The 27,980-nt window shown below is 52.8% G+C and overlaps 1 protein-coding gene across 2 annotated transcripts; it reads left to right on the forward strand.

Moving 5' to 3' along the window:
• Nucleotides 1-139: 139 nt before the first annotated feature.
• MPP2 (MAGUK p55 scaffold protein 2) lies at nt 140-27,974 on the forward strand. 2 transcript variants are annotated; one of them, XM_066263508.1, is made up of 14 exons: nt 140-223; nt 369-546; nt 3,560-3,623; nt 7,757-7,875; nt 19,659-19,811; nt 19,942-20,091; nt 20,885-21,112; nt 21,931-22,062; nt 22,170-22,275; nt 22,352-22,420; nt 22,643-22,804; nt 23,463-23,665; nt 24,020-24,148; nt 25,445-27,974. In XM_066263508.1, exons 3-14 carry the CDS (start codon nt 3,593-3,595, stop codon nt 25,619-25,621), a joined length of 1,659 nt encoding a protein of 552 aa, XP_066119605.1. In that variant the 5' UTR covers nt 140-223; nt 369-546; nt 3,560-3,592; the 3' UTR covers nt 25,622-27,974. The 2 variants fall into 2 exon arrangements, with proteins under 2 accessions (XP_066119605.1, XP_066119604.1); XM_066263507.1 differs by lacking the exons at nt 140-223; nt 369-546; nt 3,560-3,623 and adding an exon at nt 6,453-6,576.
• The last annotated feature ends 6 nt before the right edge of the window (nt 27,975-27,980 follow it).

A 27,980-nucleotide genomic window follows, 5' to 3' on the forward strand; every position in this document is an offset into this window, starting at 1 on the left:
AAACCACCACCTCCCTGCCTACCCAGTAGCTGCTCGGAAAGACGACTTTCCGCAGGGTTGTCCCGCGGCATCTACATCCCCCTCCTCTCCCTTCTCGGTCTCCGCCCCCTCGCGCAGAGGAGGCCTCGCCGCTTTAAGAGCCGGGGTAGCGATTGACAAGCAATAAACGCGGAGCGCGGGGCTGCGCTGGAGCCGCCGGAGCTCGAGGCTTCTCCGCGCGCAGGTAGGCGACTCTCGACCCCCGGGCCAGCACCCACCTTAGGGTCCCTGTGTCCTCTACGTCCAGGCACGGCAGGCACTTGGGGTCCTGTTCTCTGGGTCCAATCTCCCCGGGCCCCTTCCCCCAGGTTCGCCTTCTTCCTTTCCAGCTCCCGCCCTCACTTCCATCTCTGGTGCTCCAAAGAGAGAGACCAAACCCCACTGCCCATTGACGCTGGCCCCCGCCCCTGCGATAAAGGCTCTAGAGTGACCTCGGGCACAGAGCTGGTGAGCTGTGCGGGGACCGGCGGCGGTGCGGATTCGGGGGACTTCGAAACCCGGCATTACGTAAGAACTGCGCTGTTAGCGCTTCCGGGGGGAGGGTGCCCGAGAAAGAGGTTCCTTGGGTCCCTGTGGCTCCCCGGTCCCCTTGGGAGGCTAACACCTCAATCTTCCCGGGGAGTGGGTCCTGGGAAGAGGAGGGCCTTCTTTCTCCCTCCTCCCTTTCTCCTCCCAGGCTGCGGAGGGTGGGGGGTGGGGTCGGGTCGGGGTCGGGGGCCAAGGGTAGGGCCTGGAGACTTGGGAAGGGATCGGTGTCAGGAACAAGAAGCCAGGGTCAGAAAGTTAGGTCAACTAAAAGGAGCAGAGTGAGGACCAGGGCGGGGGACAGCCATTCAGTGACCTCATCCCTTGGTCTCTCGCGGGCGCGCTAGCAAAGAGCCTCCTTTGATGGCTCGCAACACGCCCCCCTACCCCTAGGTCCTAGCGCCCGGCGCGTTAGGTCTGGGTTGGTGGGGTGGGGGCACGCTGATTGTTGCTGCGCGCAGTCCGCCTGGCCTCTAGAACCCATCCCTCCGGCTGTCTTCCCCTCCCTACGACCTGTCGGTCTTCAAAGCGCCTTTGTTAGACCTTTCTCTTCCACATCTCTTTGTACGTGTTTTGATGGAGGGGGTGGGTGGGAGGTTGGAGAAAATCTATCGCTTTCGCTGCTGGCCCCTATCACTGGCAGTCCCTGGGTCATGTGGAGAGCCCGCAGGTAGGAGTGAGAGGGCGCCCGGGTCCAGGCTTTTGGAAGCCGCGGTGCAAGTTCCCAGAAGCCTGGGCCGCGGACCTTGGCCCGGAGCCAGCCTGGCTCGCCTGGCACTGCTGTTCTCCTGTGGGCACAGCCGGACCCCGCCCTCTTAGAGGCTCGGGTGGGGGTGGGCCGAGCTAGCCTCTGCCGTGGGAACCGACTCCTCAGGGAGAAAACCCAGTCGGGTTGGGTAAGTCTTCTGGGGACATTAGTATCCCCTCTGCCGCTTACCACCCTCCGTCCTCTAGAGAAGGCAGATGTCGGGAGCCCTCTCTGTCATACCTCTGTCAGGGAGACCAGCGCCAGCCAGGAAAAGGCTCCAGGTTCCAGGTCGTCAGGACGTGGGATGGGGAAGGAAGGGATCCCTTCTCGCTGCTCTCTAGGAATAGGGACAGCAGGGGTTGGCACTGGGGGCACTGGCTGGCACAGTAGATCCTGGCATTTCTCAGAGCCTGGGTGCTAGCGTGACAGGAGGTGTCCTTCCTCTTCCTGAAAGCTGCTTTCTTCCAAATCTTTAGCGGAAGATCAAGGAGGAAAGGGAGTCATCCTGCCGTTTTTTGTAATTTCTGTTATCTGAGTTTAGGTGACCGGCTAAGGCCTGGGAGGGAAATGGGAGAAGAGAGGATTTTGTTAAAATCAGGTAGTGGCCCCTCTAGGAAGAATCCTTTCTTTAGGAGGGAAGTGAAGTCGTGACTCCCCTATTCCCAGGACCCAGCACACAGTCTATGCTAAAGTGGGCACTGCCAGCTACTTCCCTCTACTCCCCCACCCCTGCTCTGAGCCACTGCCTCTTGTTGTCATGGTAACTGGAAATTAAAGCCCTGGAAGGCAAAGAGAGGAAGGGTGGTGTGTTGCCCCCCATCCCCTTCCCTGAAGTATGGTGGAGCCAACACCAGCTTGGGGAGGCCCTAGGATGGAAACTGAGGCTGTGAACTCCATACTGGTTCTGCCCAGAGCCCCTTGTTCTCCTTGTCCTAGCTGGGCTAAGAAGGGGAAAAGCAGGGAAGAGGAGCCCAGAGAGACCTTGGGAAGGTATGACTCTATCAGACAGACTGACCAATGTTTGTGGAGCATCTGTCTACATTGTGCTAAGGCCTAGGATCCAGAGGCAAAATAAAACAGATGTGGTTCTTGTCTGACTGGTGGTGGTACAGTGGATAGAGTGTCGACCTGGGACTCTGAGGTCTCAGGTTCAAAACCCTGAGGTCACTGGCTTGAGCACAGGCTCACCAATTGAGAGCGGGGTCATCTGCTTGAATGTGGGATCTTCAACATAATCCTATGGTTTCTGGCTTGAGCAAGGGGTCACTGGCTCAGCTGGACACCATCCCCCAACCCCCCCCCTGCAGTCAAGGCATGTATGAGAAGCAATCAATGAACAAATAAAAAGTGCCACAGCCCTGGCCGGTTGGCTCAGTGGTAGAGCGTTGGCCTGGCGTGCAGGAGTCCTGGGTTCAATTCCTGGCCAGGGCACACAGGAGAAGCGCCCATCTGCTTCTCCACCCCTCCCCCTCTCCTTCCTCTCTGTCTCTCTCTTCTCCTCCCGCAGCCAAGGCTCCATTGGAGCAAAGTTTGCCCGGGCGCTGAGGATGGCTCTATGGCCTCTGCTTCAGGTGCTAGAATGGCTCTGGTTGAAACAGAGCAACACCCCAGATGGGCAGAGCATCGCCCCCTGGTGGGCATGCCGGGTGGATCCCGGTGGGGCACAAGCAGGAGTCTGTCTGACTGCCTCCAGGTTTCCAACTTCAGAAAAATACAAACAACAACAACAACAACAACTATGAGTTGATGCTTCTCATCTCTCTCCCTTCCTGTTGCTCTCTCAATAATAATAAAAAAATAAAAACAAAAAATAAGCTCCCCTATAAAACAGATGTCATTCCTGACTTCATAGAGCTTACAGCAGTCTGCAAACACCCATGATTCCTGCTTTTGACTCATATTCTGTGTTCTTACCTACCCCCTCTATCCCCAAAAAATAAAAAATAAAAAAGGACAGCTGGCAGGAGAAACAATTTTTTTGTTAAGAGTCATAAAACCTGGATTTTCATTGCAGCTCTTTTTATTAGCTTTGTGACCTTGTGCAAATCAATTAATCATTTGATCCTCTGTCTCCTCCTCTTTGAAATATTTGCTCTTTCTGTCTCCCAGGACTGTGAGATCATCTAGTTTCTGAGCAGTGTCTTCTTTTCCACCTTGTTGGCTGATCCCGAGGGGGTGGTCCTTCCTAATTCCTTTCCCATTGCTTTATCCTTGCGCCTTCTCATCCTCCTTTCTCTCCTCCTCCAGGAGAGACATTTCAGAACCCTTGCCGACCTCACCATGCCGGTTGCCGCCACCAACTCTGAGACTGGTAAGAAGGGAGCAGAAGATGTCAGTTTATATCAGTGGTTCAGAGGGTGTCGGGCAGGGTGGGGAGCAGCAGTCAGGCACTTCTGCAGGTCCCCGTGAGAACACTGCTACTCTACCCAGCCACTCAGCCATTCATTTGGGCAGCCCTGTGGCCCTCTGAGACACAGCACAACTCACCTCTGTGGAGGGCAGGGGTATGCATGCTCCTGTGGTAATGCACACTTACTATTGCTGGAGGGCAATGGCATGGGGCCTGGCTGGTGAGAAAGTGGCCCCTAGGAACTTGACTCAATAACTTCCCTTTTGGGACCTAGGTTTCCCCAACTGTAAGATGAGATGATGGAATAAGATCAGTGTTCTTAACTTTTGTTGGTTCTGGATCCCTTTGAGAACCTGATGACAGCCATAGGCCCTACCCCATCATAGACAAATGCTTCTTTGCACAAATCTGTACTCCACTCAGGTTCATGGACCCTTTAAGTGCATTTAGGGACCCACCGATGAAGTTCCCTGTGCAAGAAGCTAAAGGCCCCAACACCTGTAAGCTGCTCTGGTTTGTCTGCCTTTGCCATGGCCTAGATGCCTCCCTCCTGGGCAGCCCCTTGCTCAAGGCCTGCTGCTGCCTCTGCAAGATGTTCCAGGTCTTCTAATTTGGTTAAAATGACTGTTCCTTCCCTCTGAGAAACTGAACCAGCAAAGTTTAGGCCAGAGCCTAAACTGTGACACCATTGTCTCCCAGGAAAGGCCTCTTCTATATGCATTGGAAGGACTGTACCAATGTCCCCTAGCTTCTGCAGCCTTGGAGGGCTCAGTGCCTCTGCCACCTGTCCAGACTGCTGGGTCCCCTGGGGTCCCCCTGCTCTTGCCTGCCTGGGCCCCACTGTAAGCTGCTTAGGGGTTAATTAAGCCCATCCCTGATCCTGTGATTAAAGGACTCTCAATCTCAGGCTGCCCAGTAAACCCATTAATAGTGCCTGGCAGGGGTGTAGAGGGAGGAATAAGCCCAGCAATTTGGCTTCCTTGCTGCAGGTCAGGTCAGTTGATGGGGGTGTAGTGGGTGTGAGGTGAGGGATAGGGTAGGGACAGGAACCCAGGGGTGTGCCTATGGGGCCTACTTCTTCTGAGGACTCCTGGAACTTCTTCCCTGAGCTGCTTCTGGCTTTCCAAATCTAAAGGAAAAGAACAGGAGGAAGCTGCTTAGCCTCTTGGGGGCTGCATATCCTCCTCTGTAAAGAGGTGACATGTGACTCAAAGGCTATGAGTCTCTGCAGGCAGCCTTCTGTGCCCACCCTGGGCTGGATTCACTCCTGGCCTCAAAATCTAATGGTGGGTTCTGCCCCTTAGAATTTGGTGGCCATTATACTTCCATCAGGCCTAAGAGACAACTGTATCCCTGCCTCTGAGGTCAGACTCACCGTCCTCCTTGCTTTTTCCTTATCCTGGAGATCCCAGCCTTGGGTACTGCAGAGAGTGAAGCTAGGAAGGTCTTTTCTCCTACTCTTCCCTGTGGGTCAACATGGTCACCATCATTGTGGAGGGGTGATGGTAGAAACCCCAACTCTACTTCTAGTAAGGTAGACGAGCCCTTTTCTTGAGGTTTGGGGGTGGGTTGAGAAGTATGTGGGTGATGGCAAGGGCTGAGATATCAGAGAACTTGCCCTTAGAGTCTCCAGACCTGCAGCCTTGCCCTCTCTTTTCCTTTCACCTGACTCCATCCATTCTTCAAAGCCAGGGGTGATGTAGGCTGCTTTCATGTGGAGCTGTACCTTTAAATTTCTCTTGCATCCCTGGGGTTAATGTCCTGGTGTGTAATCCCTCCTGTTGCCATGGCAACCAGGGGTGCAATGCAACATGGTGCCACTCCTTAGGGAATGGCGGTCTGGTGGCAGGAGCAGCTCTTGGTGGTGGCCTCACCGGTACAGGGTTTGAAAGTAATGGAGGCATTGGCCTGGGGTAACTGCCAAGTCTCTCCCTCCTGCCCACCCTGTCCCTGTTGTAAGAATGCTTCCTCACTTTTTCCCTTTTCCAGTTCCAGGATACCTGACTTGCTTACCGCAGGGCAGTCACCTCTTACCCAAGGGGAGGAGCTATGGGAAATGGGGGAGGGGGAGAAGCTGCAGCTGAGATATGGGGTCAGATGGCTTGAGGTACCGTTCCCAGTCATGCGGGGTCACTCCCCATCCCTCTCCTTTCCCCCCTTGTCATCCCCTCACCCCCAATGGCTGGCAGCTAGGAGGAGGCATTTGAGGTTTGAAGTATTTGCCCCATGCCACTGTGCTGCCACTGCTCCAAGCGAGGACTGATAGTCGTTCTCAGGGGCTTCCTTTGATCCTGAAGGGGTCGTTGTAAAGGAAACTGGGCCTGGAGTAGGGCCATAGAGTAGAGGTCGGAGGGCGTGGGGAGGTGGGGTGGGGATGTATTAGAGGACAGATTTTCAGAAGGTAGGGAGGGAACAAGGTGGGGCCAAGTCTCCACTCCTCATGGGTTTCCAGCGGCTGGTTGTAAGGGGAGGGTCTCTGAGCACCGTCCCAAATCTGAAGGGATAGCACGCGTAATTACCCCTGCCCCTCCTCCTCCTCACTCAGCCGCCTCCTCCCTACTCCCACAGGTTGGTACTAAACTAAGGGTGGGGGCTGGGGGGTGGGGGGATCATGCCAGCTGTAGGACGGGAACTCTCTCTTTCCCACCGCCCCCACTTTAGCCAATCAGCAAGGTGGCCAGGGCGGTTGAGCCTTGCTATTGGCTGATTCTGCAATGGGCGCTCTCTGAGTCCCGCCTCATCCAGCGAGGCCAGCTTCTAGCTGGGAAGGTGGCCCAAAGCCTAAGAGAAGGCTATGCTACCTGAACCCCGGGCCGGGGATGGGGGGCAGCCATGGCGGGCAGCCCAGGCAGCGGGGCCTCCTTGGAGGGCATATCCCTGGGCTCCTCTGAGGAAGCCGACCTCCAGAGGGAAGGTAGGGAAGGGCGGGGCCGCAGCCTGAGGGGAAAGCTGGCCTTACAGGGTTTGGAGGCATCTGGAGAGGGTGCCCTAGGTATGGACTTCCGGGAGCCTAAGGGTATGGCGGGACAGCCCATCTGGAGAGCTGGCTTAGGCAGAGGGCGCCAATTCCCCTGGCTGAGCCCTTCCTCATGTGGCAGGCTGGGGAGTCTGCGTGTGGGATAGCTGGGGAGGGTGGACCCCAGTATGCCCTGCAGAGTGGGAAGGGTCCATGCCACTAAGGGCCTTGCAGGTCTCTGATCATTGTCAAGCCCAGGCCTGAGCAGCAAGGGTCTGGGGGACAGGCTAGGATGTTGTTTCTGGAAACAGTGGTTTAAAGGAGAGGGGGAAGGGAGTCCAGGAGCCCCTGAACCATGTCTGCAGGCTCCAGTTTCAGTGTCCCCTCCTCCCCATGCCCATTCCTTCCTGGAGGAGGAGGCACTGACAAGAGCAGTAAGAGGTGCCAGCGACTGTATCCACTCCTCCTGCATGGCTTGGGAGCTGTTACGCAGATAAATGTAGGGTGGGAGGGTGGCAGATTAATGATACCCCCTGCCCATCTCTGCTCCCAGCTGGGCATACTCTGCTTCTCCTTTCCTCCCCCAGGATCTGCCACAGCTGGGTGCTCCCTCTTCTCCTGGTGTGTGACCAAAACACCTACCTTAGATCTCAGCAGCCTCTGCTGGGGGCCAGCATCAGGTGTTCTCATATCCTTGGTTATGACCTGTCTCAGGCTGAGAGTTTGCTGATCTCTGGGATGACTTGGTCTGACTTCTGCCCTTGGGGGCCCACAGCCATCCCAGGCCCCGGGGTGCCTGTTTTCCTAGATCTTGCCCATGTTCTGGGCCTCAGCTTTGGCTTCCTGTGGTCTATATTAATTTCTTGATGATTATAGATCATTGTCAAATTGAAGGGCCCATAGACACCATCTAATCTAACCCACCCATTATATAGGAGGGAAAGACTGAGGCCAGTAAGAGACAGTGACTTATAGAAAGTCACACTGACTTTTGTACCTGGCAGGGAGGGAAATGCTGCTGGGAAGAGGCTATCTTCTGTGGGACGAGGGGTGGGAGGGGTAGGGTTGTTATGATGTGTTTTGATCTCTTGTGCTCAGCTGGTACCTGTGTGTCTCATTGCCTGCCCCTTCTACCCAGCCATGCAGCAAGTCCTGGACAATTTGGGATCCCTTCCCAATGCCACGGGAGCTGCAGAACTGGACCTGATCTTCCTCCGAGGCATTATGGAAAGTCCCATAGTAAGATCCCTGGCCAAGGTATAGTACTCCCAGGAGGTGGGTACAAGGGCACTGTGTCTGGGGAGGCACAACGGGGGATGGGGTATTACTACGCGGGGCCCTGGGAATGGGGCATGTGGCACAGGAGAACCCTGGAAGGAGATATGCATGAATATCCATGCCCAGATGATGAATATGAGAGACTAAGTAGGGGGGCTGCCTCAGGCCTAGCTGGTAAGTGTGGAGACATGCACATGTGGATGCCTGTTTGGTGTCTGCCAGCCTGTGGAGGGTATGGTGGGAAGGGGGTGAGCATACCTGTGCACTGGAGTCTCTGGAGTTCATCATGCCTATCCTGTCATTGGCATTTTGTGCAGACATTTTTACAAGGTCCTGCTGTGCATCAGGTGGGGAAAAGACTCACTAAAAGAGAAAGCTATTAAAAAATTGGGTAACAGCAGAGGTAGGGGCAGATGCAGTAGGCATTTGGGAGCATAAAGGACAGATGCCTACCCAGCTCAGGTTGGGCAGGGGAGGCTTCCTGGAGGAAGGGCCACTTGAGCTGAGTATTGAAGAATGAGGAGGAGGAGGAGGGCATTCCAGGTCATGGGAAGAGCTTAAGCTGAAGCAAAGGTGAGAAAGAGCCAGAACTATATAAGGGACTGGGGTGAGGCTGGAGCTTCAGGTGTGAGACAGGGAGTGTGAGCTTGGGAGATGCTGGCTGGTGGCAGAGGGCATTGGAGGCTGTGCCTGGGTGCTTTGACATCGTCCTGTGAGTAACATGGAACCTTTCCTAGGTTTTAAGTAGGGCTATGATAATGGCATGTGGACATTTTAGGAACATCCCTCTGGCAGTCACAGGGAAGATAGTTGAAGGGTTACAGCTGAAGTTGGAGAGACCATAGTTGGGGGTGGCTCTGAACTAGATCTCCGGTACGGTAACAGGGTTTGAGGGGGAAGGATGGAAGAATGTGGAGGAAGTAAATGGCAAGACTTGGTGTTGGAGGGAAAGTGTGGGGCTGGTGCTGCTTCCACGGAGAGAAGAGCATGGGTGAGGGAGGGGCCGGTGAAGAAGGAGCCCCTTCCTGAGGAGGAGGAGAGAAGCCGAGAATGGTGCTGATGGCTGTGTTGGAGGCAAGGCATGGAATCATGTCTAATTGCTCAGATTTCCCAGCGGAGGTGGGGCGGTTGTCTGCTGGGAATTAGGGATCAGGGCTTGAGCTAGAAGGTGGGAGGGATTTGGAAGTAAAGGTTCAACTAGTCACTGAAAGAGAAGAGAGAGGAAACCCATCACAGTCAGGGAACAGGATTGACAGGCCCTACACTGTGACGCAGGTGCTGGATTCCCAGGGTGGGCTGCTCAGTCCAGAGACACAGAGACAAAAGAGGTGGCTTTGGTTCAGAGCTTGTACTGGATGGGGGCTATGGGAGGCTCAGATGCAGGGGCCAGTGTGAAGGGACAGGTGAGAGCAGCTCAGCATCAACTCTGGAGCCCAGGCTGGGAGGGGAGAGGGGGACTGGGAGGAGACAGGGGCGCAGGGAGAAAGTGGAGGTGAAGGCCTGGGGACTCACTGAGGCCACCGTGTTTGAGGAGAGAGAGTATTAGCTGGTAGAGAGGAAGGCCACTTGGGAGGGAGAGGGAGGTGGGAGATGAAAGACTTCCAAGGAGGGCAGTTCTGGAGGCTGCCTTGACAGTTTCGGGTGTGGCTGCAGTGGGCGAGAGGTCATAGATGTTAAAGTGGTTCAAGAGTGGAAGCCTTGGGTGCAGGATCGGTGGTCTACAGGCATTAGAATCTGGGATTATGGCAGGCATTGGGGGGGGGGAGAAGACTGAGGCAGTCCCAGGGTCTTCAGTGAATGATGGTGGGGTGACCAGGAAGCCAGCAATGACTACTGTGGTGGGGAGGAAGGGGGTGATATGATGGGGGGGTTCCACAGGGTAATAGTGGTGGGATGTCACAGGACAGCTGTGGCCGGTCCTAGCATGGGGTGTGGAAGGGGACCAGACCCCAGTGGAGGGAGGGAGCTTCTGCAGGGGACACTGGGCCCCTGAGTCACACAGCCTGGTCATGTTATCATCTGTGGAATGGTGAAGACCTGGGGAGGTTGTTAATGGGGGAAGATGAAAGATGTGAGAAGGTTACTTATGGGAGGTTCTGGGGGAGAGAAAACTGAGCAGATTGGATGAGATTGGAGAGAGGCAGGTTGCTCTTCAGTTGGTAGCCAGGGGTTGTATTCCTTATTAAAAATAAAAACACAAAAAACCAGGAACTGCATTATTCCATACGTAGGTGGGACATAAAAGTGAGACTAAGAGACATTGACGAGAGTGTGGCGGTTGGGGGGGGGAGGGGGGAGAAGGAGAGGGAAAGGGGGAGGGGGAAGGGCACAAAGAAAACTAGATAGAAGATGACAGAGGACAATCTGACTTTGGGTGATGGGTATGCAACATAATTGAACGACAAGATAACCTGGACATGTTATCTTTGAATATATGTATCCTGATTTATTGATGTCGCCCCATTAAAAAAATAAAATAAAATAAATAAAAATAAAAAATAAGAACACAGAACTATGTGTGTTTCAAATGTAGGTAATGTAAGCTCCTTGGGGACAGGGATGTCTCTTTGGATCTCTGCTATGTCCTGAGAGCCTGGAACGGTGCTTGGCACATAGTAGGTACTCACTGAGTCTTTGTCAAATGACTGCATACAGAAGAGTAGGAAATAACATAGCAGGTCTCTGTGTACCTGACTCTAGGATGTGCAGGCTGGCCATATTCGCTTTAGCTATTGCTCTTTCTTTTCAAAAAGTATAATACAGGTAACACCTCTCCCCTTTTCCCTCTTTCCACTGCTTCTCCTCCCCACAGGTAACCACCACTGGCTTGAGGCTGATGATGTCATACCCATGAATTGCATATCTTGCCTATATGTGTGTTTAGATGGAAACAATATGCCCCTATTATATGTGTTTTTAAACTTTATATAATAGAATGATAGTGTATGCTGCTTAGGTTTTCTTTTTGAGATTTCTAGTTCACAGAAGTAGTATAGTGATTGACATAAGTATAGGTAGAAATAGATTCATTTTAACCATTGTGCGGTATTCCACTACACGAGTGGAGCCCAGTGAGATTATTTATTGGTTCCCATACTGAAGGGCCGGTGTGTTGTTGCTGATTGGCATCTGTTAAGGTCAGTGCTGCGTGAGGCTTTGATGGCCTCACACCTATGTGCTTCTGCAACTGTTAAGAGCTGCTCTAGGATGGACCCTTGGCAATGGAAATGCTGAACATGCACTTTTCAAACCTCAACATCTGTAACCTTCCAAGGCTGATTTTACAGTCGGAGTTATTAGACCACATCATCTCTCAGTCATCCTGGCTGTTGCTTGGACAGTGAGACAGCCAATAAAATAAGGAGAGTCACTCAGGATAACAGAATCTCAGGGTTCGAAGGTCATCCAGCCAGCCCCCTCCAAAGCACGATCCCCCTTAGTAGCATTCTTCTCTGGTGGCTTTGTCTAATCTATGTGACAGCTCTCCAATCATGAGATTGCTGGCTGGATAGCTCTGTCATCCTCTCAGTCATTCAGTCACTCATTATCTAGTCAACAAATATCTATCGTGTGCACACCCAGGACCAGGCACAGTGCTAGGGCTATGGCAGCGAACTGTCAGATAGTTTGTTCTCCTTGATGGAGCCCAAATCTGTTATCTCCTCACTGAGCCCTGCGGAGTCCCATCCTGGGACCTCACAGTACCGCCTAATTGAGCGGTTACCACTGTGCTGTATCAGACTGCGAGTGAACTCCCTTCTCCTGCTGAGTTCAGTAAAATCCCCCCATCTCCGCAGGTGTGACCCTTTGCAATGTACCTTTCTGACTGCTTCCATCAAAGGGTAGTCTCCACTCTTCAGTCTGGGCTGGACCATGTGACTTGCTTTGGATAATGGGACCTACTTCTTACTCCATGCCACCAACTTTCATGATTGTGTGTATAGCAGTACATTTCTCACCTAATAGGCAAAAGTACTTTTGTCAAAACCCCAGGTGTAAAAACTTGATTCTCCTGGTGAAGTGGCCCAGGAACCAAAGGAATGGAGTCAAGCTGGAACCACATGTGGTACTATTAACCTTTCCCCTCACCCTTGTGGAGATGGGCTTGACTCTCCTCTCTGGGGATGTGGCAGACAGGGTGGGAGAGGCCAGGCTGTTTAGATCTGGGACCATGGAGGGGCAGGGTCTGAGGGGACTAACCCAGAGAGTTAAAGGCTGAGGAAAGAAGTCAAATCTGGCAGACAGATGATAATCCAGGGGTTTGGGTGCAGCAGCAGGTGGCTGGCAGGGATCCAGCAGCAGGTGTTCCAACAACAAGCAAGGCTAAGGTGAAGAATCCAAGATGGGTGACATTCAGCAATTCAGGCAAATTGTCACCAATAGGGACATCTGCTAGCTGGAAGGCCTATGAACTAATCCACATGAGCTGAAGAAGAAAGAACACAGGGTTTGGAGTCAGAAGATCCACTGGCTGGCTGTGTGACATTGATATATCTGACAACTTCTCTGAGCTTCAGTTATTCCTTTTGAGGAGTGGGAATAATGGTGCTGATCTCTCAGAGTCATAGCGGGAATAGGTGGGGAGGTCATGGATGTGGATGTGCTTTTTAAATCATAGAGTTGTTATAAGGTAGTCTTAGCCGTTGGACTGGAGCTCACAGGGAAGACCCTACTGTAGTGAGGCCAGGGTGAGAGAGTTGGCAAAACAAGACAAGGGCCCAGGGGTGTCACTGAGAGACCCTGACCAGCAGATATGACAAGCAGAGGCCACAGTGGTGGGGAGCCCAGTGTATCCGTTAGCCTTTGCTGTGTAACACACCACCCCAATGCACAGTGGCCTGAAACAACCATGATTTATTTCTCATGATTTTGTGATTGGTTGGGTGGTTTTTCTGGTCTGGGCCTGCTGAGTTGGGGCTGGGAGCTTTAGGGTGGCATCACACACGTGTCAGCTGTCTCAGCTGGGAAGCTGCAGCATCTAGGATGGTGAGGTCTCTCATCCTTTAGGGGGGTAGCAGTCGCAGCAGCAAAGGAAGAAAAGCTCCAAATCCCAAGCACTTTCAAGCCTCTGCTTGTATCAATTTGCTAATGTCCCATTGGCCCAAGCAAATCACATGGTCAAGTCCAGATTGAAGAATGAGTGATGTTACTTTTTGGCACACCGGTCTCTGGGACTTCTTTTAGTTTTTGAACTATTTAAATAGGAGTCTAGGCTTCAAATGAGGATTCCCTGCCAAGGTCAGAGAGGTTGGAGTTGGAGGGCAGAGGGAAAAGCTTTCAAAGAATTGGTATCGTGGCATTTCAGCGCTTGCAGTTGGCTTATGTCTCTGAATCAGGAGCTGGCAGATCTGGGTTCAAGTACAGGTTCTACCATTAACTAGCTGTGAACCTGGCCCAAGCTCTGGTCTATAATGAGCTTGAGCCCCTGCTTGGCTAAAGATGATTTTCAGAGCTGAATTAAACAAGGGGTTACCATAGAAATTCAAAGCCACTCTGCTGGTTATGGACTCTGGTGCCTCTAACAATGCAGTATGTGCTGTACCAAAAACATGCTTTCTAAAATAGGTGCCCAGATAAGTAACAGTACTGCTATGGGGGAGCTCAGAGAGTCAGGGAACATGGACTGGGGTCCCTGGTGTACACTGCTGAATTGCATGCTGTTAAGGAATTTATTGTACCTATCCACATCTCAGATACTTTATTGGGGCCCTGTCCGGTTGGCTCAGTGGTAGAGTGTCGGCCCGGCGTATGGATGTCTTGGCTTTGATTCCTGGTAAGGGCACACAGGAGAAGTGACCATCTGCTTCTCCACCCCTTCCCTACTTCCTTCTCTCTATCTCTTTCTTCCCCTCCCACAGCCATGGCTTGGTTGGAGCAAGTTGGGCCTGCACTGAGGATGGCTCCATGACCTCACCTCATGTGCTAAAATAGCTCAGTTGTGGAGCAATGGAGCAACAACCCCAGATAGGCAGAGCATTGCCCTGTAAGGGGCTTGCCAGGTGGATCCCAGTCAGCCGCATGCGGGACTCTGTCTCTCTGCCTCCCCACTTCTCACTTAAGAAAAATAAAATAAAATAAAAGATACTTTATTGGGAAAATGATCTTACTTTTACTAATCTCACAGGGTCATTGTGATTATTTTTTGTATTTTTTTAAAGTTTTTTAAAAAATATACCTTCATTTTTAATTTTTTAAATTATATTTTATATTATTTTTAAAGATTTTATTTATTAATTTTAGGAGAGAGAGAGGGGAGGGGGGAGGGGCAGGAAGCATCAACTCCTATATGTGCCTTGACCAGGCAAGCCCAGGGTTTTTTTTTTTGTTTTTGTTTTTGTTTTTGCATTTTTCTGAAGCTGGAAACAGGGAGAGACAGTCAGACAGACTCCCGCATGCGCCCGACCAGGATCCACCTGGCACGCCCACCAGGGGGCGACGCTCTGCCCACCAGGGGGCGACGCTCTGCCCACCAGGGGCGATGCTCTGCCCATCCTGGGCGTCGCCATGTTGCGACCAGAGCCACTCTAGCACCTGAGGCAGAGGCCACAGAGCCATCCCCAGCGCCCGGGCCATCCTTGCTCCAGTGGAGCCTTGGCTGCGGGAGGGGAAGAGAGAGACAGAGAGGAAAGCGCGGCGGAGGGGTGGAGAAGCAAATGGGCGCTTCTCCTGTGTGCCCTGGCCGGAATCGAACCCGGGTCCTCCGCACGCTAGGCCGACGCTCTACCGCTGAGAAGCCCAGGGTTTTAAACCAGCAACCTCAGAGTTCCAGGTCGATGCTTTAGCTACTGCACCACCACAGGTCAGGCCTTTTTTGTATTTTGGTTTTTTTTTTTTTTTTTTTTTGCATTTTTTCTGAAGCTGGAAACAGGGAGAGACAGTCAGACAGACTCCCGCATGCGCCCGACCGGGATCCACCCGGCACGCCCACCATGGGGCGACACTCTGTCCACCAGGGGGCGACGCTCTGCCCATCCTGGGTGTCGCCATGTTGCGACCAGAGCCACTCTAGCGCCTGAGGCAGAGGCCACAGAGCCATCCCCAGCGCCCGGGCCATCTTTGCTCCAATGGAGCCTTGGCTGCGGGAGGGGAAGAGAGAGACAGAGAAGAAGGTGCGGCGAAGGGGTGGAGAAGCAAATGGGCGCTTCTCCTGTGTGCCCTGGCCGGGAATCGAACCCAGGTCCTCCGCACGCTAGGCCGACGCTCTACCGCTGAGCCAACCGGCCAGGGCTTGTATTTTTTTTAAGTGAGAAGCAGAGAGACAGAGAGACAGACTCCCGCATGCACCCAACTGGGATCCACCTGGCAAGCCCCCTACGGGTGATGCTCTGCCCATCTGGGATGTTGCTTCGTTGCAACTGGGACCATTTTAGTGCCTGAGGCGGAGGCCATGGAGCCACCCTTAGTGTCTGGGACAACTTTGATCCAATGGAGCCTTGGCTACGGGAGGGGAAGAGAGAGACAGAGAGAAAGGAGAGGGAAGGGTAGAGAAGCAAATGGGCACCTCTCCTGTGTGCCTTGGCCAGGAATCAAACCCGGAACTTCTACACACTGGGCTGATGCTCTACCACTGAGCCAACTGACTAGGGCCAGTTGTGACTTTTTATTAAATTTTTTTTTCTTTCTTTTTACAGAGACAGAGAGAGAGTCAGAGAGAGGGATAGATAGAGACAGGCAGACAGGAACGAAAAGAGATGAGAAGTATCCATCATCAGTTTGTCGTTGCTACCCCTTAGTTATTCATTGATTGCTTTCTCATATGTGCCTTGACCATGGGGCTACAGCAGACCAAGTAACCCCTTGCTCAAGCCAAAGACTTTGGGTCCAAGCTGGTGAGCTTTGCTCAAACCAGATGAGCCCGCGCTCAAGCTGGCAACCTCTGGGTCTCGAACCTAGGTCCTCCGCATCCCAGTCCGATGCTCTATTCACTGCGCCATCGCCTGGTCAGGCCAGTTGTGACTTTTAAATCAGATAATATTTTGCAAATGTGATGCTTCACCATTGGACATGCACATACCCCATGGCCCAGCAATTCTGTTTCTGGGAGAAACTCTTGCATGTGCACCAGCAGACCCAGACTAGAATGTTCATAGCAGCACTATTCACAGTGGCAAAACCCTGAATTGACCCAGATGCCTCCCCAAGAGTGAAGAGATAAATAAAATGTGGTGCAGTCACAGAAGGGAATACAATACAGCAGTTAAAATGAATGAACTAGCCTGACCTGTGGTGGCGCAGTGGATAATGTGTTGGCCTGGAATGCTGAGGTTGCCAGTTTGAAACCCTGGGCTTGCCTGGTCAAGGCACATATGGGAGTTGATACTTCCTGCTCCCCCCACCCCCGCCCATTCTCTCTGTCTCTCTTTGAAGTGAATAAATAAAAATCTTTAAAATGAATGAACAAATGTGATGTGGGAAAGAAGAATGAATCATAGCAAAATAATGTCAAGTGAAAAAGAATAGTAAGTGAAATACATGGTCTCTTTTTTTTTTAAATTAAATTTAATTTATTTATTTTTTACAGAGACAGAGAGAGTCAGAGAGAGGGATAGATAGGAACAGACAGACAGGAACGGAGAGAGATGAGAAGCATCAATAATTAGTTTTTCATTGAGCGTTGCAACACCTTCGTTGTTCATTGATTGCTTTCTCACATATGCCTTGACCGCGGGCCTTCAGCAGACTGAGCAACCCCTTGCTGGAGCCAGCGACTTTTGGGTCCAAGCTGGTGAGCTTTGCTCAAACCAGATGAGCCCGCACTCAAGCTGGCGACCTCGGGGTCTCGAACCTGGGTCCTTCCGCATCCCAGTCCGATGCTCTATCCACTGCACCACCGCCGTCAGGCACATGGTCTCTTAATATGAAAAATTGTGGATAAAAATAGTGAGAGACTTTACTATTAAGTGAAAAATTAATATTAGAATTTTACTAACTGAAATAATATTAGGTAAAAAAAAATCTGGCCTTCAGAGATTGTAGGTAACTAAAATCAATATTCATTTTAGGAGTATGTACAAAACATACAGATACAATAAAACTATGTAAAATTGGAAGCCAGAGCATGATGAACTCAGGGACTCAGGATGGTGGTTTCTGTGAGTGGATGCGTGGAAGGGTGAGTGGGACATTTGGTGTCAAGATCCTTATAATGGTTTGAGTGGTGGGTTCTTAGATCCTTGTTATATTATTACAAAAGCTTCTAATTTAATACCAAAGCACTGAATGGAAGTCAGGTACAAACCAATGATGAGGGCATATCATGAACCAAAGGATATGATTAATTCAATTCTGAGTTTCCAAATTCCCAGAAATGTGTGTTGCAAATTGTGATACCGGTTGGGTGTTCTGAGCACAGGTCAGCCAGCTGTTTAGATCAGCCTGTTATTGTGTTTCTTTTGTATTTGAATGATTAAATGTTTAAAGTAAACTTTCCTCTGGGCCAGGAAGGTTGAGCTGAGAGTTATGTTTTTATATCTGTGGGTAAGATGTTCAGGGGCAGCTTCAGGAAGAGGAATGGATTAGTCTGGGGGAGGGGTCATTAAATCAAAGATGGGAGGTAAGTGGCTTGGGAGTTGCCCTGGCTTCCCACGTGGCTAGATGAGATCTCCTAGGGAAACTTGCCCTCCCTGTCAATGGACAAGAAGATGCTGAAGCTAAGATGGGTGACTTCTGTGCTCACATCATGTCGCCTGGGCCAGAGCTAGCTCCTTTATCCTGAAGGAGCCCTGCTAGGGTCAGCACGGTGATACAATTGCGTGCCTGAGTGCCTTTGTTCCTTCCGGAAACACAGTCCTGGTACTCAGGACTTCCGCATTGACTGAGACACATCAGTAACACAGAGCCGGCAAGCTCCACAGCTGTGCTGAGCTAATGACTGAGGATCACGTAGGGTTTGGTGGAAACTGCTGGGGCATGTCTCTGCCCTCGAGGAACATCAAGGCCTAATGGCCTTGCGCTGCTACTCCTTTTCCCTTTCAACTGGCTGTTTCCCCAGCAGGAGCGCTCTGTCCTGCCAGACAGCGGGAGTCAGTCTGAAATGCTGCCCATCTGGTAGAGGACAGTTTAGGTGACAGTGGGGCCAACATGCTTCCTTCATGTGGGATGCTATTCCCCTGGCCTGTGTAGGGAAGAGAAGACAGAGGAGCTCGTCTTTATTGAGCATCTGCTGTGTGCCAGGAACTATGTCCATCTCACCGAATCCTGAGTACCTTGATGAGATGTCAAAATCTCCTTATCTCTTGGGCGGGGAAAACTTTATATTATGGAGATTTAAAAAATACCTTCTGAACCTCCATCATCCATTGTTCCCCTTCAACATTTAACGACTAACGAACAATCTTGCTTTATCTGTATCTCCTCCTACTTCCATCTCTCCTGAATTACTTTGAAGCAAATGTCAGATATAATTTTATCTGTATTTCAGTATGTATAGCTAAAAGACAAAGATTCCTTGGAAAGTAACCACACTACCATTATCATGTGTAGAAAATCAAACAACAATTTTCTTATGGAATTCTTTGTTCATAAGCATTTTTAAATTTTTGTTTTTCAATTACAGTTTACATTAAATATTATTTTGTATTCGTTTCAGGTGTTACAGCATAGTGGTTAGCCAGTCCTGTAGTGTATAAAATGATCTACCAGATATTTTAAGTACCTACCTGACATGGTTCATAGTTATTACAATATTATTGACTATGTTCCCTATGCTGCACTGACATCCCTGTGACTATTTTGTACTTACCAATTTGTACTTCTTAATCCCTTCACATATCCTACTCAGCCCTGAACCCCCCTGCCCCACAATGGATTTTTAAAAAATGCATAGTCATTTGGAAAGATATCAAAATAGATCCATACTTCACATCATACATATATTAAATATATATATTTTTGCATTGACAAAAAACCATAAACAGAGTCAACAGATATTTGCAAGAGGTATCACAGATAAAAGGCTTGTCTTCTGAACACAGAGAACATTTTAAAAAATGAGAAAAGAGAACAAACCAAGACCCTATAGAAAAATTGGCAGAAGACATGAACAGACAATTCACAGAAAAAGACAGATGGTCCTTAAATATATGAAGAGATGCTCAACTTCTCTCAACTTCTCTCAGTAAGCAAAAGGGAAAATAAGCCCCGCTGAGAGATCACTTCTCATCCATGTGATTGGCAGACATTCCAAGGTTTAGTCACAAGCTCTGGTGGCAAGGCTTCAGGGAAGTCTCTCATCCAAGTGGGAGGGCAGAGCAGCTCAAGGCCCATGTAGGGAAGCTTGTCAAAACCATGTATGTATTTACTGCTTGATCCAGCAAGACTTTTAGGTATTTACATGGAAGATCACCACAGATTTCGATCAACTATGCCACTGTTATTCACTGCAGCTTTATTTACAATAGTAAAACATTAGAACAACTTAAATACCAGTGGAGACTGATTGAATAAATTATGGTTCTCCAAACACATAATGAGTCAAATGCAGTAATTAAAATAATAATATAATAAAGGAAGATCTCCATGTTGTAGTATAGTGGAGTTTCCAGGGCATATTAAATTAAAAACCAAATCACAAACCAAACCAATTAAACAAAACCTCCAAGGTATCAAAGAGTATATATCTTGTTCTACCTTTTATGTAAAGATCTGAAATCAGGATTGGGGGTGGGGAGGTGCCTGGGGGATGGAGGGGCTCTAGATACCAGGGCTCTTGGGGAAGCATGACGTCTCACTTGTTCCACCTCCACCCCCACCCCCACCCCCAGGCCCATGAGAGGCTGGAGGAGACAAAACTGGAGGCCGTTCGGGACAACAACCTGGAGCTGGTGCAGGAGATCCTGCGGGACTTGGCGCAGCTGGCGGAACAGAGCAGCACGGCCGCGGAGCTGGCCCGCATCCTCCAGGAGCCCCACTTCCAGGTTTCCTCCAGGCTGGGGTGGCAACTAGGGCAGGCCCCTGGGGGAGGGGCTGGCAGGAAGTTGGAAGTGGGATGGGAAGGGACTGCAGGGCACTGCCTGATGGTCCCCCCTCTTTCTGCCGCCTCTCCAGTCCCTCCTGGAGACACACGACTCTGTGGCCTCAAAGACCTATGAGACACCACCCCCCAGCCCTGGCCTGGACCCCACATTCAGCAACCAGCCCGTGCCTCCTGACGCCGTGCGCATGGTGGGCATCCGCAAGACCGCTGGAGAACATCTGGTGAGGGTGCCTGGCACGATCAGAAGTGGGGTCTGGAGGGGGGATTGAGAGTATAACCAGCAGGGGTCAAATCCGGTCTGAAGAGAGCTGAAGATGAAGGTGGGATCCATCAGCTTTGCCCAGGGATCAGCCCATGCAGACCCAGGAGACTGCAGGCACTGCACATATGAGCTGCATACATACATGTGCCAGAACCTCTTCATTCTGCCCACTTTCCCTCCTTTAGTTTTCATGTAAGTGAGGAACTTGGGCAGAGGATAGAAGAGAAATCTGTGAGGGTAGGGTGGAAGGGTGGGGATGGAAAGTGGGTGCTGGAGAGCTCATTTGAAGATTTTTTTTTTTTTTTTTTTTGCATTTTTCTGAAGCTGGAAACAGGGAGAGACAGTCAGACAGACTCCCGCATGCGCCCGACCGGGATCCACCCGGCACGCCCACCATGGGGCGACGCTCTGCCCACCAGGGGGTGATGCTCTGCCCATCCTGGGCGTCGCCATGTTGCGACCATCCTGGGGGTCGCCATGTTGCGACCAGAGCCACTCTAGCGCCTGGGCCAGAGGCCACAGAGCCATCCCCAGCGCCCGGGCCATCTTTGCTCCAATGGAGCCTTGGCTGCGGGAGGGGAAGAGAGAGACAGAGAGGAAAGCGCGGCGGAGGGGTGGAGAAGCAAATGGGCGCTTCTCCTGTGTGCCCTGGCCGGGAATCGAACCCGGGTCCTCCGCACGCTAGGCCGACGCTCTACCGCTGAGCCAACCGGCCAGGGCTCATTTGAAGATTCTTACCCTCCATCCCTCAGGGCGTGACGTTCCGTGTGGAGGGCGGTGAGTTGGTGATTGCACGCATTCTGCACGGGGGCATGGTGGCTCAGCAAGGCCTGTTACATGTGGGTGACATCATCAAAGAAGTGAACGGGCAGCCGGTGGGCAGCGACCCCCGTGCGCTGCAGGAGCTCCTGCGCAACGCTAGCGGCAGCGTCATCCTCAAGATCTTGCCTAGCTACCAGGAGCCTCATCTGCCCCGCCAGGTGAGTTCTTCCACCAAGGTCCCCACCCAGCACAAGGCTTAAGGGGTAGCTGAACCTCCCAACTGTCATGGTCACTGGCCTGCGGGATGGGAGCAACTCTTTGACTCGCACTGAAAAGCAAGATAGGGGGCGGGGCCTGAGGCTGAGGGTGAGGTGGCCACCTACAGGCAGCTGCCAGTAGTGCTCCAGCACGTACTCGCTCATTCGCCCTGGTCTTGGGTACTTAGCGTGGGCAAGGCATGTGTGCATTCAAGGCTTGTGATATTAGAATTCAGGTGAGCGCCTGCACTGCGTGCCTGCGTGTCTGCGTGGGTGCGCAGAGTCAGGGTGCCAGGTGTCCTGTATAGCTGCCTCCCTGTGGGTGGGTTGTTGAGGCCTTGCTGCTTTGCCCACTTCTGCTGGGTCTTTAGCCGTCTGTCAGAGCCCCTTCCTCCAAGGGGAGGAGGTGAGTGGAAGGAGGGATCCTGCATTAGGTGTCATGGTGTGATCCTTTTCCTGGTGACCGTGCCTCCTCAGTGGATGGGGTCAAGGCCTGTGGTCCTGAGCAGATCCCCCATCCCTCTGACTGAGCCTTTTGTTCTAGATATAAAGGGAGGCTGGGACCAGGGAGGCAGGCCAGGCAGGCATGGGGGCATCGTGCCTTTAAAGGGGAAGTTCCAGGCCCTCTCTCATCTTTGTGAGGGAAGTGGCAGAAAATGGACTGTATGACACTACCCCCCATGGGGGTTGGGGACTGTGGGGTGGGGGATGGGAGAAGGCACATCCCCTCCAGTCCTTCCCTGCTTCTTCCTTGAACCCTTCCCTGATTCCTGGTCCAGGTATTTGTGAAATGCCACTTCGACTATGACCCGGCCAGAGACAGCCTCATCCCCTGCAAGGAAGCGGGCCTGCGCTTCAACGCTGGGGACTTACTCCAGATTGTGAACCAGGATGATGCCAACTGGTGGCAGGTGAGCTCGGGGTGCCCATGCAGTCTCTCCGGGTGTGGTGTGTGTGGGGGTGAGGGTTTGGGAGGTGTCTTCTCACTCATGCAGAGCTTTGCCCACATCCATTTTAGGCGTGCCACATAGAAGGTGGCAGTGCTGGGCTCATCCCCAGCCAGCTGCTGGAGGAGAAGCGGAAAGCCTTTGTCAAGCGGGACCTGGAGCTGACACCCACCTCAGGTATAAGCCCCCCACTCCTAACCTGGCCTCTGATGTGTCCTAGCCTGGCTTCACTCACCCATCTCTCTATGGCTAGGGACCCTGTGCGGTAGCCTTTCAGGAAAGAAAAAGAAGCGAATGATGTATTTGACCACCAAGAATGCAGGTGGGTGTTGGAGATCTCTTCCTTTTGTCCTCCTCTAACATGGTACATCCCCTCTCTGCCCCCACCAATGATTGTGCATATGCTCTCCTAGTTCTGAGGCTACCAGTCTTGGCCCTCGGCCCCGCCCAGTTTCTTCCTGCTGTCCCTGGCCCCTGAGAACCCAGCCCCATCCCTTTCACCCCATGAATGGCTTGATGAGCAATGCCATCTCCTTGTGTCCAGAGTTTGATCGCCATGAGCTGCTCATTTATGAGGAGGTGGCCCGCATGCCCCCATTCCGCCGGAAAACCCTGGTGCTGATTGGGGCTCAGGGTGTGGGTCGGCGCAGCCTGAAGAACAAACTCATCATGTGGGATCCAGACCGCTACGGCACCACAGTGCCCTGTGAGTGGGAGCTGGGCCCTGCTGGGTGGGGACCAGGAAGTGGGAATGCCCTGGGGGCCAGGTCTGGGTCCACTGAATGGGCATATACATGAGCACCATGTGAAATAGCACTTCTGGGTGGGAGGTGTGGGACGAGTGCCCTTTGTGCATTGCTGGGGGAACTGCAGGCTGGCAAGTTTTGGGGAGCCTGTGGCTAGGTGGGCTGGACTAGCCTGGTCTTTCCTTCTCTACTGTTTTAATTGCTAAAAGTCCAGCTGGGCATCCCTGTGAAACAGGGCTGTAAACTGTGTGTGGCCTTGTGAAAGACAGGGCTTCTTGGTGACAGAACCAGCTGGGGTGTTGAAAGCTCCGCTTCCTGGAGTCAGGAACCCGAATGCTGACCCCAGGTCAGTGTGGCTTTGCTTTGTGGCTGCACATTGTCCTCTCGGGGCCTCAGCTCCCTCTCTGTGAGCGTGGGTTTGGAGCAGTGATCTCTGAAGTCTGTGTGTGTGCCGCCCGAGGGTGAGGTGAGGGCACGGTATGTGGGAAGGCAGCAGAACTGAGAATGTGGAGGGCGGGCTGCACCCCCAGGGCTGTGAGACGCATATAGAACATGTGCACATGTGTCTGAGGTGTAGAATGGCCTGCCTGTGCCCATTCGGCCCCTCCTTTCCTGTAGACACTTCCCGACGGCCCAAGGACTCAGAGCGGGAAGGCCAGGGTTACAGCTTTGTGTCCCGAGCCGAGATGGAGGCCGACATCCGTGCTGGGCGCTACCTGGAGCATGGCGAATATGAAGGCAACCTGTATGGCACACGTATCGACTCCATTCGGGGTGTGGTTGCTGCCGGCAAGGTGTGCGTGTTGGATGTCAACCCCCAGGTACCACCCAGCTGGCTCCTTCCCAGCCTGCCCAATATCCCCTCGGGGTGCTCCGATTCCCCCAGCACCCCCTATATTTCCAGGTGCTTGTCTCCCGAGCACCCCATGTAACCCCTCAACCTGTGAGCCAAGCCCCCCTAGACCCTCTTTCTCAGCCTTCCAGATCCCCACTCCTCTGGTCTCCTCCAGTTACCCCGTCCCCAGCCACTTTCCAGCTGTGCCTCTAACAGTCATCTCCGGGCTGAGGTCCAGAACCCCAGGTGCCCTTTCCTCTCACCCCCACGTGCTGTCCTCGCCTGCATCACCCCAGAGGGACACGGGGACATACTCCCTGACCCTCCTCTCCTTTTGCAGGCTGTGAAGGTGCTGAGAACAGCTGAGTTTGTCCCTTATGTGGTGTTCATTGAGGCCCCCGATTTTGAGACCCTTCGAGCCATGAACCGGGCTGCACTGGAGAGCGGGGTTTCCACCAAGCAGCTCACGGTGAGGGGCTCTGAGGTGTAGTGGGAGGGCTCTGTTGGCTGCTTGGGGTGGAGGGAGCAGACCGGAGCTGATAAAAAGAGGAAGGGGACATGGGGAAGGGGAGAGGCACCCATCCAAGGTATCAGTGAGGGAGGACTCGAGAGTCCTGCTTTAGGGGTGTGGAAACAGAGGTCTGAGCAAAGAAGGGAAGTTCTGTACCCAGATTCTCACAGAGCCAGGGACACAGCTAGCCAGAGGCACAGGAGCTTCTGCCTGGGCCACGGCTCGTTCTGTTCTGAAGGGACAGAGTGCTGACCAAAGGGAGCCCAGAGGACCAGCGGGAGGTCTGTGGGCAGAGGCAGGATAGGCGGGCTCAGGGCTATTGACAGTGGGGGAAAGGCTGAAGGGAGGGAGGAAGCCAGAGGATGGAGGGCTGGCTAGAGGGATGATTTAGTATTAGGGCAGTGGCAGCGCTGGGAGGAAAGGCTTCAAGTCAGGTGTTGCAGAACTCCAAGGCACCCCCTTCCTCCTAGGGACCCTTTGGAGCAGGAGATTATAGTTTGCAGAGCTGTGAGCTCAGGTGTCCCTCTGCTGGCCATACCTGGTACTTCAGCTTCCAGGGCACAAATCACAGTGTTGCTCAGGCCTTGGAGAGGCTGGCTGGGCTGGGCTGGGCTGGGCTCCCCTCTGCTGCATGCCCCCCTGGCCACAAACACCGAAGACTGGTGCTGCTGGGACACAGCTGGGCCAGCCCTAGAACTCCACCTCAGCTTATTTTAGTCAGTGTTTAAGTTCCCTCCCCACCCCTGCCCAACCAGCTGGGACTGGATCTGGGGTGGGGGGGTGCCTGGGGCACTTGTGGGTTGTCTTAAGACCAGGCCAGTAAGTGCCTCTCAGGCTCTCTAGGTAAGGGACCCTCGTCAGACTGGAGGGAGCACTGGCTTTGGAGTCAAGCAGACTCTGTGTAGCCACTGGCTGGCTGTGTGAACTCTTTGTACCTTGATTTTCTCTGTTGTAAATGGGGAATAATTAGCCCTGCCTTGCAGAGCTGTAGCGAAGATTATGTAGGTTGTAAAGAGGTTCGTGCCATGTTTGGTACTTACCCAGGGCTCTTTCCTTCCTTCCTTCCTTTGACCTGTCTGTCTGTCCATGCAGGAGAGCCACCTTGGGACATGCAGGGAGGGGCTCCTAGCCAGGGAGTCTGTACCTGCCATGCCTGGGCTTTGGGGAGGGGCCTGGATGGGGCAGGCTGTCGGTCCCCCGATGATGGGGGTGAGTAGGGGACACTGACCGTGGGAGGTCCCCTTGTGTCGGCAGGAAGCAGACCTGAGACGGACAGTGGAGGAGAGCAGCCGCATCCAGAGGGGCTATGGGCACTACTTTGACCTTTGCCTGGTCAACAGCAACCTGGAGAGGACCTTCCGCGAGCTCCAGTCCTCCATGGAGAAGCTGCGGACGGAGCCTCAGTGGGTGCCTGTCAGCTGGGTGTACTGAGCCTGTTCAACGGGACCTTGTCCCCTCTGGCTTGTGACCCAGAAACCTGAATCCATCCCTTCCCCAACCATAACCCTTGACCACGATCCTTAGCTCCAGTCCCTGGCACTCTGACTCCCTGGGCAGCAGCTCCCAGCAGGCCCTACGTCTGGCTTCACTCAGAGGTGTGCACTGCCAGGGAGGTGGGTGTTCGTGGGGTACCTCTGTGCCCAGGTGCTGCCCCCTCCTGATGCCCTCTGGCCACCAGTGTTCCTCTCTGAAGGCCAAGCTGTGCCCAGGAGTGTGTCAGAGCCACCTCCAAAAGGCTCAGTCCAGAGAAGACAATAGCTGCTTTGGGACCATGTGGTCAGTACTGCCCCTACCACCTCTGTCCGGTCACCTTTTCTCCTCTGGACTGGCCACACCCACCCCATCCCTGAGCTCCTCCTACCTGTCCCTTCTTACCCGTGTCCTTAAGCTTTTTCTATGTAGCCAGAGGAATGAAGGCCCCCTGATAGCCAGGCAGGCCTGGGCAGTGGTGCCAGCCTGGTGCCATCCTGAAGGCTACAGGAGCCAAAGCGTGAGCCAGTTGTCACAGCCAGGGAGCAGTGTAGCTCTCTCCTCCCTTGGAGTGAGGCCGAGTCCCACAAGCGGACGCTGCCCTGTATTTCCCTCATCCACAGCTTTTCACTGCCGAAGTCTCTCCACAGACTTCACCAAAGTGCCCCTGACGGCTCAGCTTTGCTGCCTGTGGGGTAAGGCCGGCAGGGGTCAGCAGGCTCAGCCCCGGTCAGGGTGGGTTGCAGGCTGAGCTTTGCAACCAAGAAACTGCTGCTACTGACAGCAGAACTCCAAGCTCTCCATGGCCCCTGATGAGGACACGTCTGGGCTCTGTCCATGACCATTGTCCATTTTGATCTTTCGTCTGGCCAGGTCCACGTGGTCCACTAGCATCAGGGCTGACTGGGGGGCTGAGGAAGGGTGTGAAGGGGAATTTGTGAGCATGGAGTATTGTGCTCTGGCAGGCTCCTCGTTGCCCAGCTCAAGGGGGTGCCATTCGTACAGTTCCTGTGCAGTTTATGTCCTACATGTGACACACCTGGTCTGGCTTTCTGCCCAAGCAGTGTCAGCCCAAGCTGGCTTGTGTGTGTCAGACTTGGTGTTTGGAGAGGAGATACTTTGGAGGTCACTCTTTGAGGCCCCTTGTATAGGGTTCCCCGTGAGCCCCATGTCTTACAAGACCCTGATCCCAGATTCGAGAGCCTCGGCCTTCGCAGATGTCTCCCTCCAGCTCTCCTATTGTCCCCTGACCCTAAGTGCCGCTCTCCAGTCCTTGGGGAGGGCAATTGTGTAAAATAGGAGAATCCTTTTTGAGAAACGAATGCTGTCCTCAGTGTCCCCAGGCATCTCATCCCTCACCCTTCTCTGTGATCCTTCCTGGAGCGAGCCTGTCCTTGCAGGGGACTTCCCAGCCCCTGTGCTTCCCAGTCCTCTGAATGTCTCATCAGTGTTCGCTGCAGTGTCAGCCAAGCTGGCCCCTGAACCACTGTGTGCCCATTTCCAAGGGAAGGGGAGGGAGAAGAAACAGAATATTTATTACAAAGTTAGAAATATATTTATTATATTAGGGATCTCATTACATTTGCATAGGATATGCAGATGAGATGTCAAGGTCAAACCTGCTCCATCTCATTTGCATAGCTCTGCATCCACTATGCAGTCGTCTTTATACTCCTCTTTTCTCATTAGTCAGCCTTCTTTTTATCTTTAATTCAGCTCCTACATCACCCTCACCCTCAGCCCAAGGGGATTAGGAGTGGGAGGAAAATGGAGTGTTCTGCTAGCCTGAAGCCATGGTGTCATTTGTCAGTTCCCACCTCACCTGGGGGACTTTGGAGTGGAGGCAGCAAAGGGTCAGCTATTGCAGCCACCCAAACCCCCTTGGTTAACCTCTAAAACCCTCTGACCAAAAGATGGGGGTTGAGGGAGCCTGGCGCCTTGCTGAGGAGTTGGCCCTCCAGTGGTGAGTCTCCAGTGTTGATGCTGTTCTGGCACCTTCACTTCTAGTGGTGCCCAGGGGACAGGGCTGGGCCCCTTTCCTGTCTCCATCACTCTCTGAACAGCCTGCATAAGCCCCACTCTTTGGAATAGGGATGCGTGCCCACCGAGTTAGCTCTAACTCTGTCCTCCCTCCCACTGTGGACGCTTGTATTTGAGGGACCTCAGGTTAATGAGGCTCCTGTCCCCCGACTGTCCACGCTAAGTCCCAGCCCAGTTGCCCTTCCCTCTCCGCTCCTCAGCCATCCGATTCCTGGTTTTCTCTCTGACTGGTTTTCTTTCTTTTCCTTTGATTAAATGTGAAAGCGAAAGCTTCTGGGCT

This window comes from Saccopteryx bilineata, chromosome 2, assembly GCF_036850765.1.
Source record: "Saccopteryx bilineata isolate mSacBil1 chromosome 2, mSacBil1_pri_phased_curated, whole genome shotgun sequence".
Lineage (NCBI taxonomy): Eukaryota > Metazoa > Chordata > Mammalia > Chiroptera > Emballonuridae > Saccopteryx > Saccopteryx bilineata.

Bases quoted from the DNA above. Each gene is read 5' to 3' on its own strand.
- MPP2 (XM_066263507.1), top strand. From the start codon at position 6,495: ATGGCGGGCAGCCCAGGCAGCGGGGCCTCCTTGGAGGGCATATCCCTG. The intron at 19,812-19,941 runs GTTTCCTCCAGG...CCGCCTCTCCAG, and splicing joins TCCAGGAGCCCCACTTCCAG to TCCCTCCTGGAGACACACGA. The intron at 22,063-22,169 runs GTGAGCTCGGGG...CATCCATTTTAG, and splicing joins ATGATGCCAACTGGTGGCAG to GCGTGCCACATAGAAGGTGG.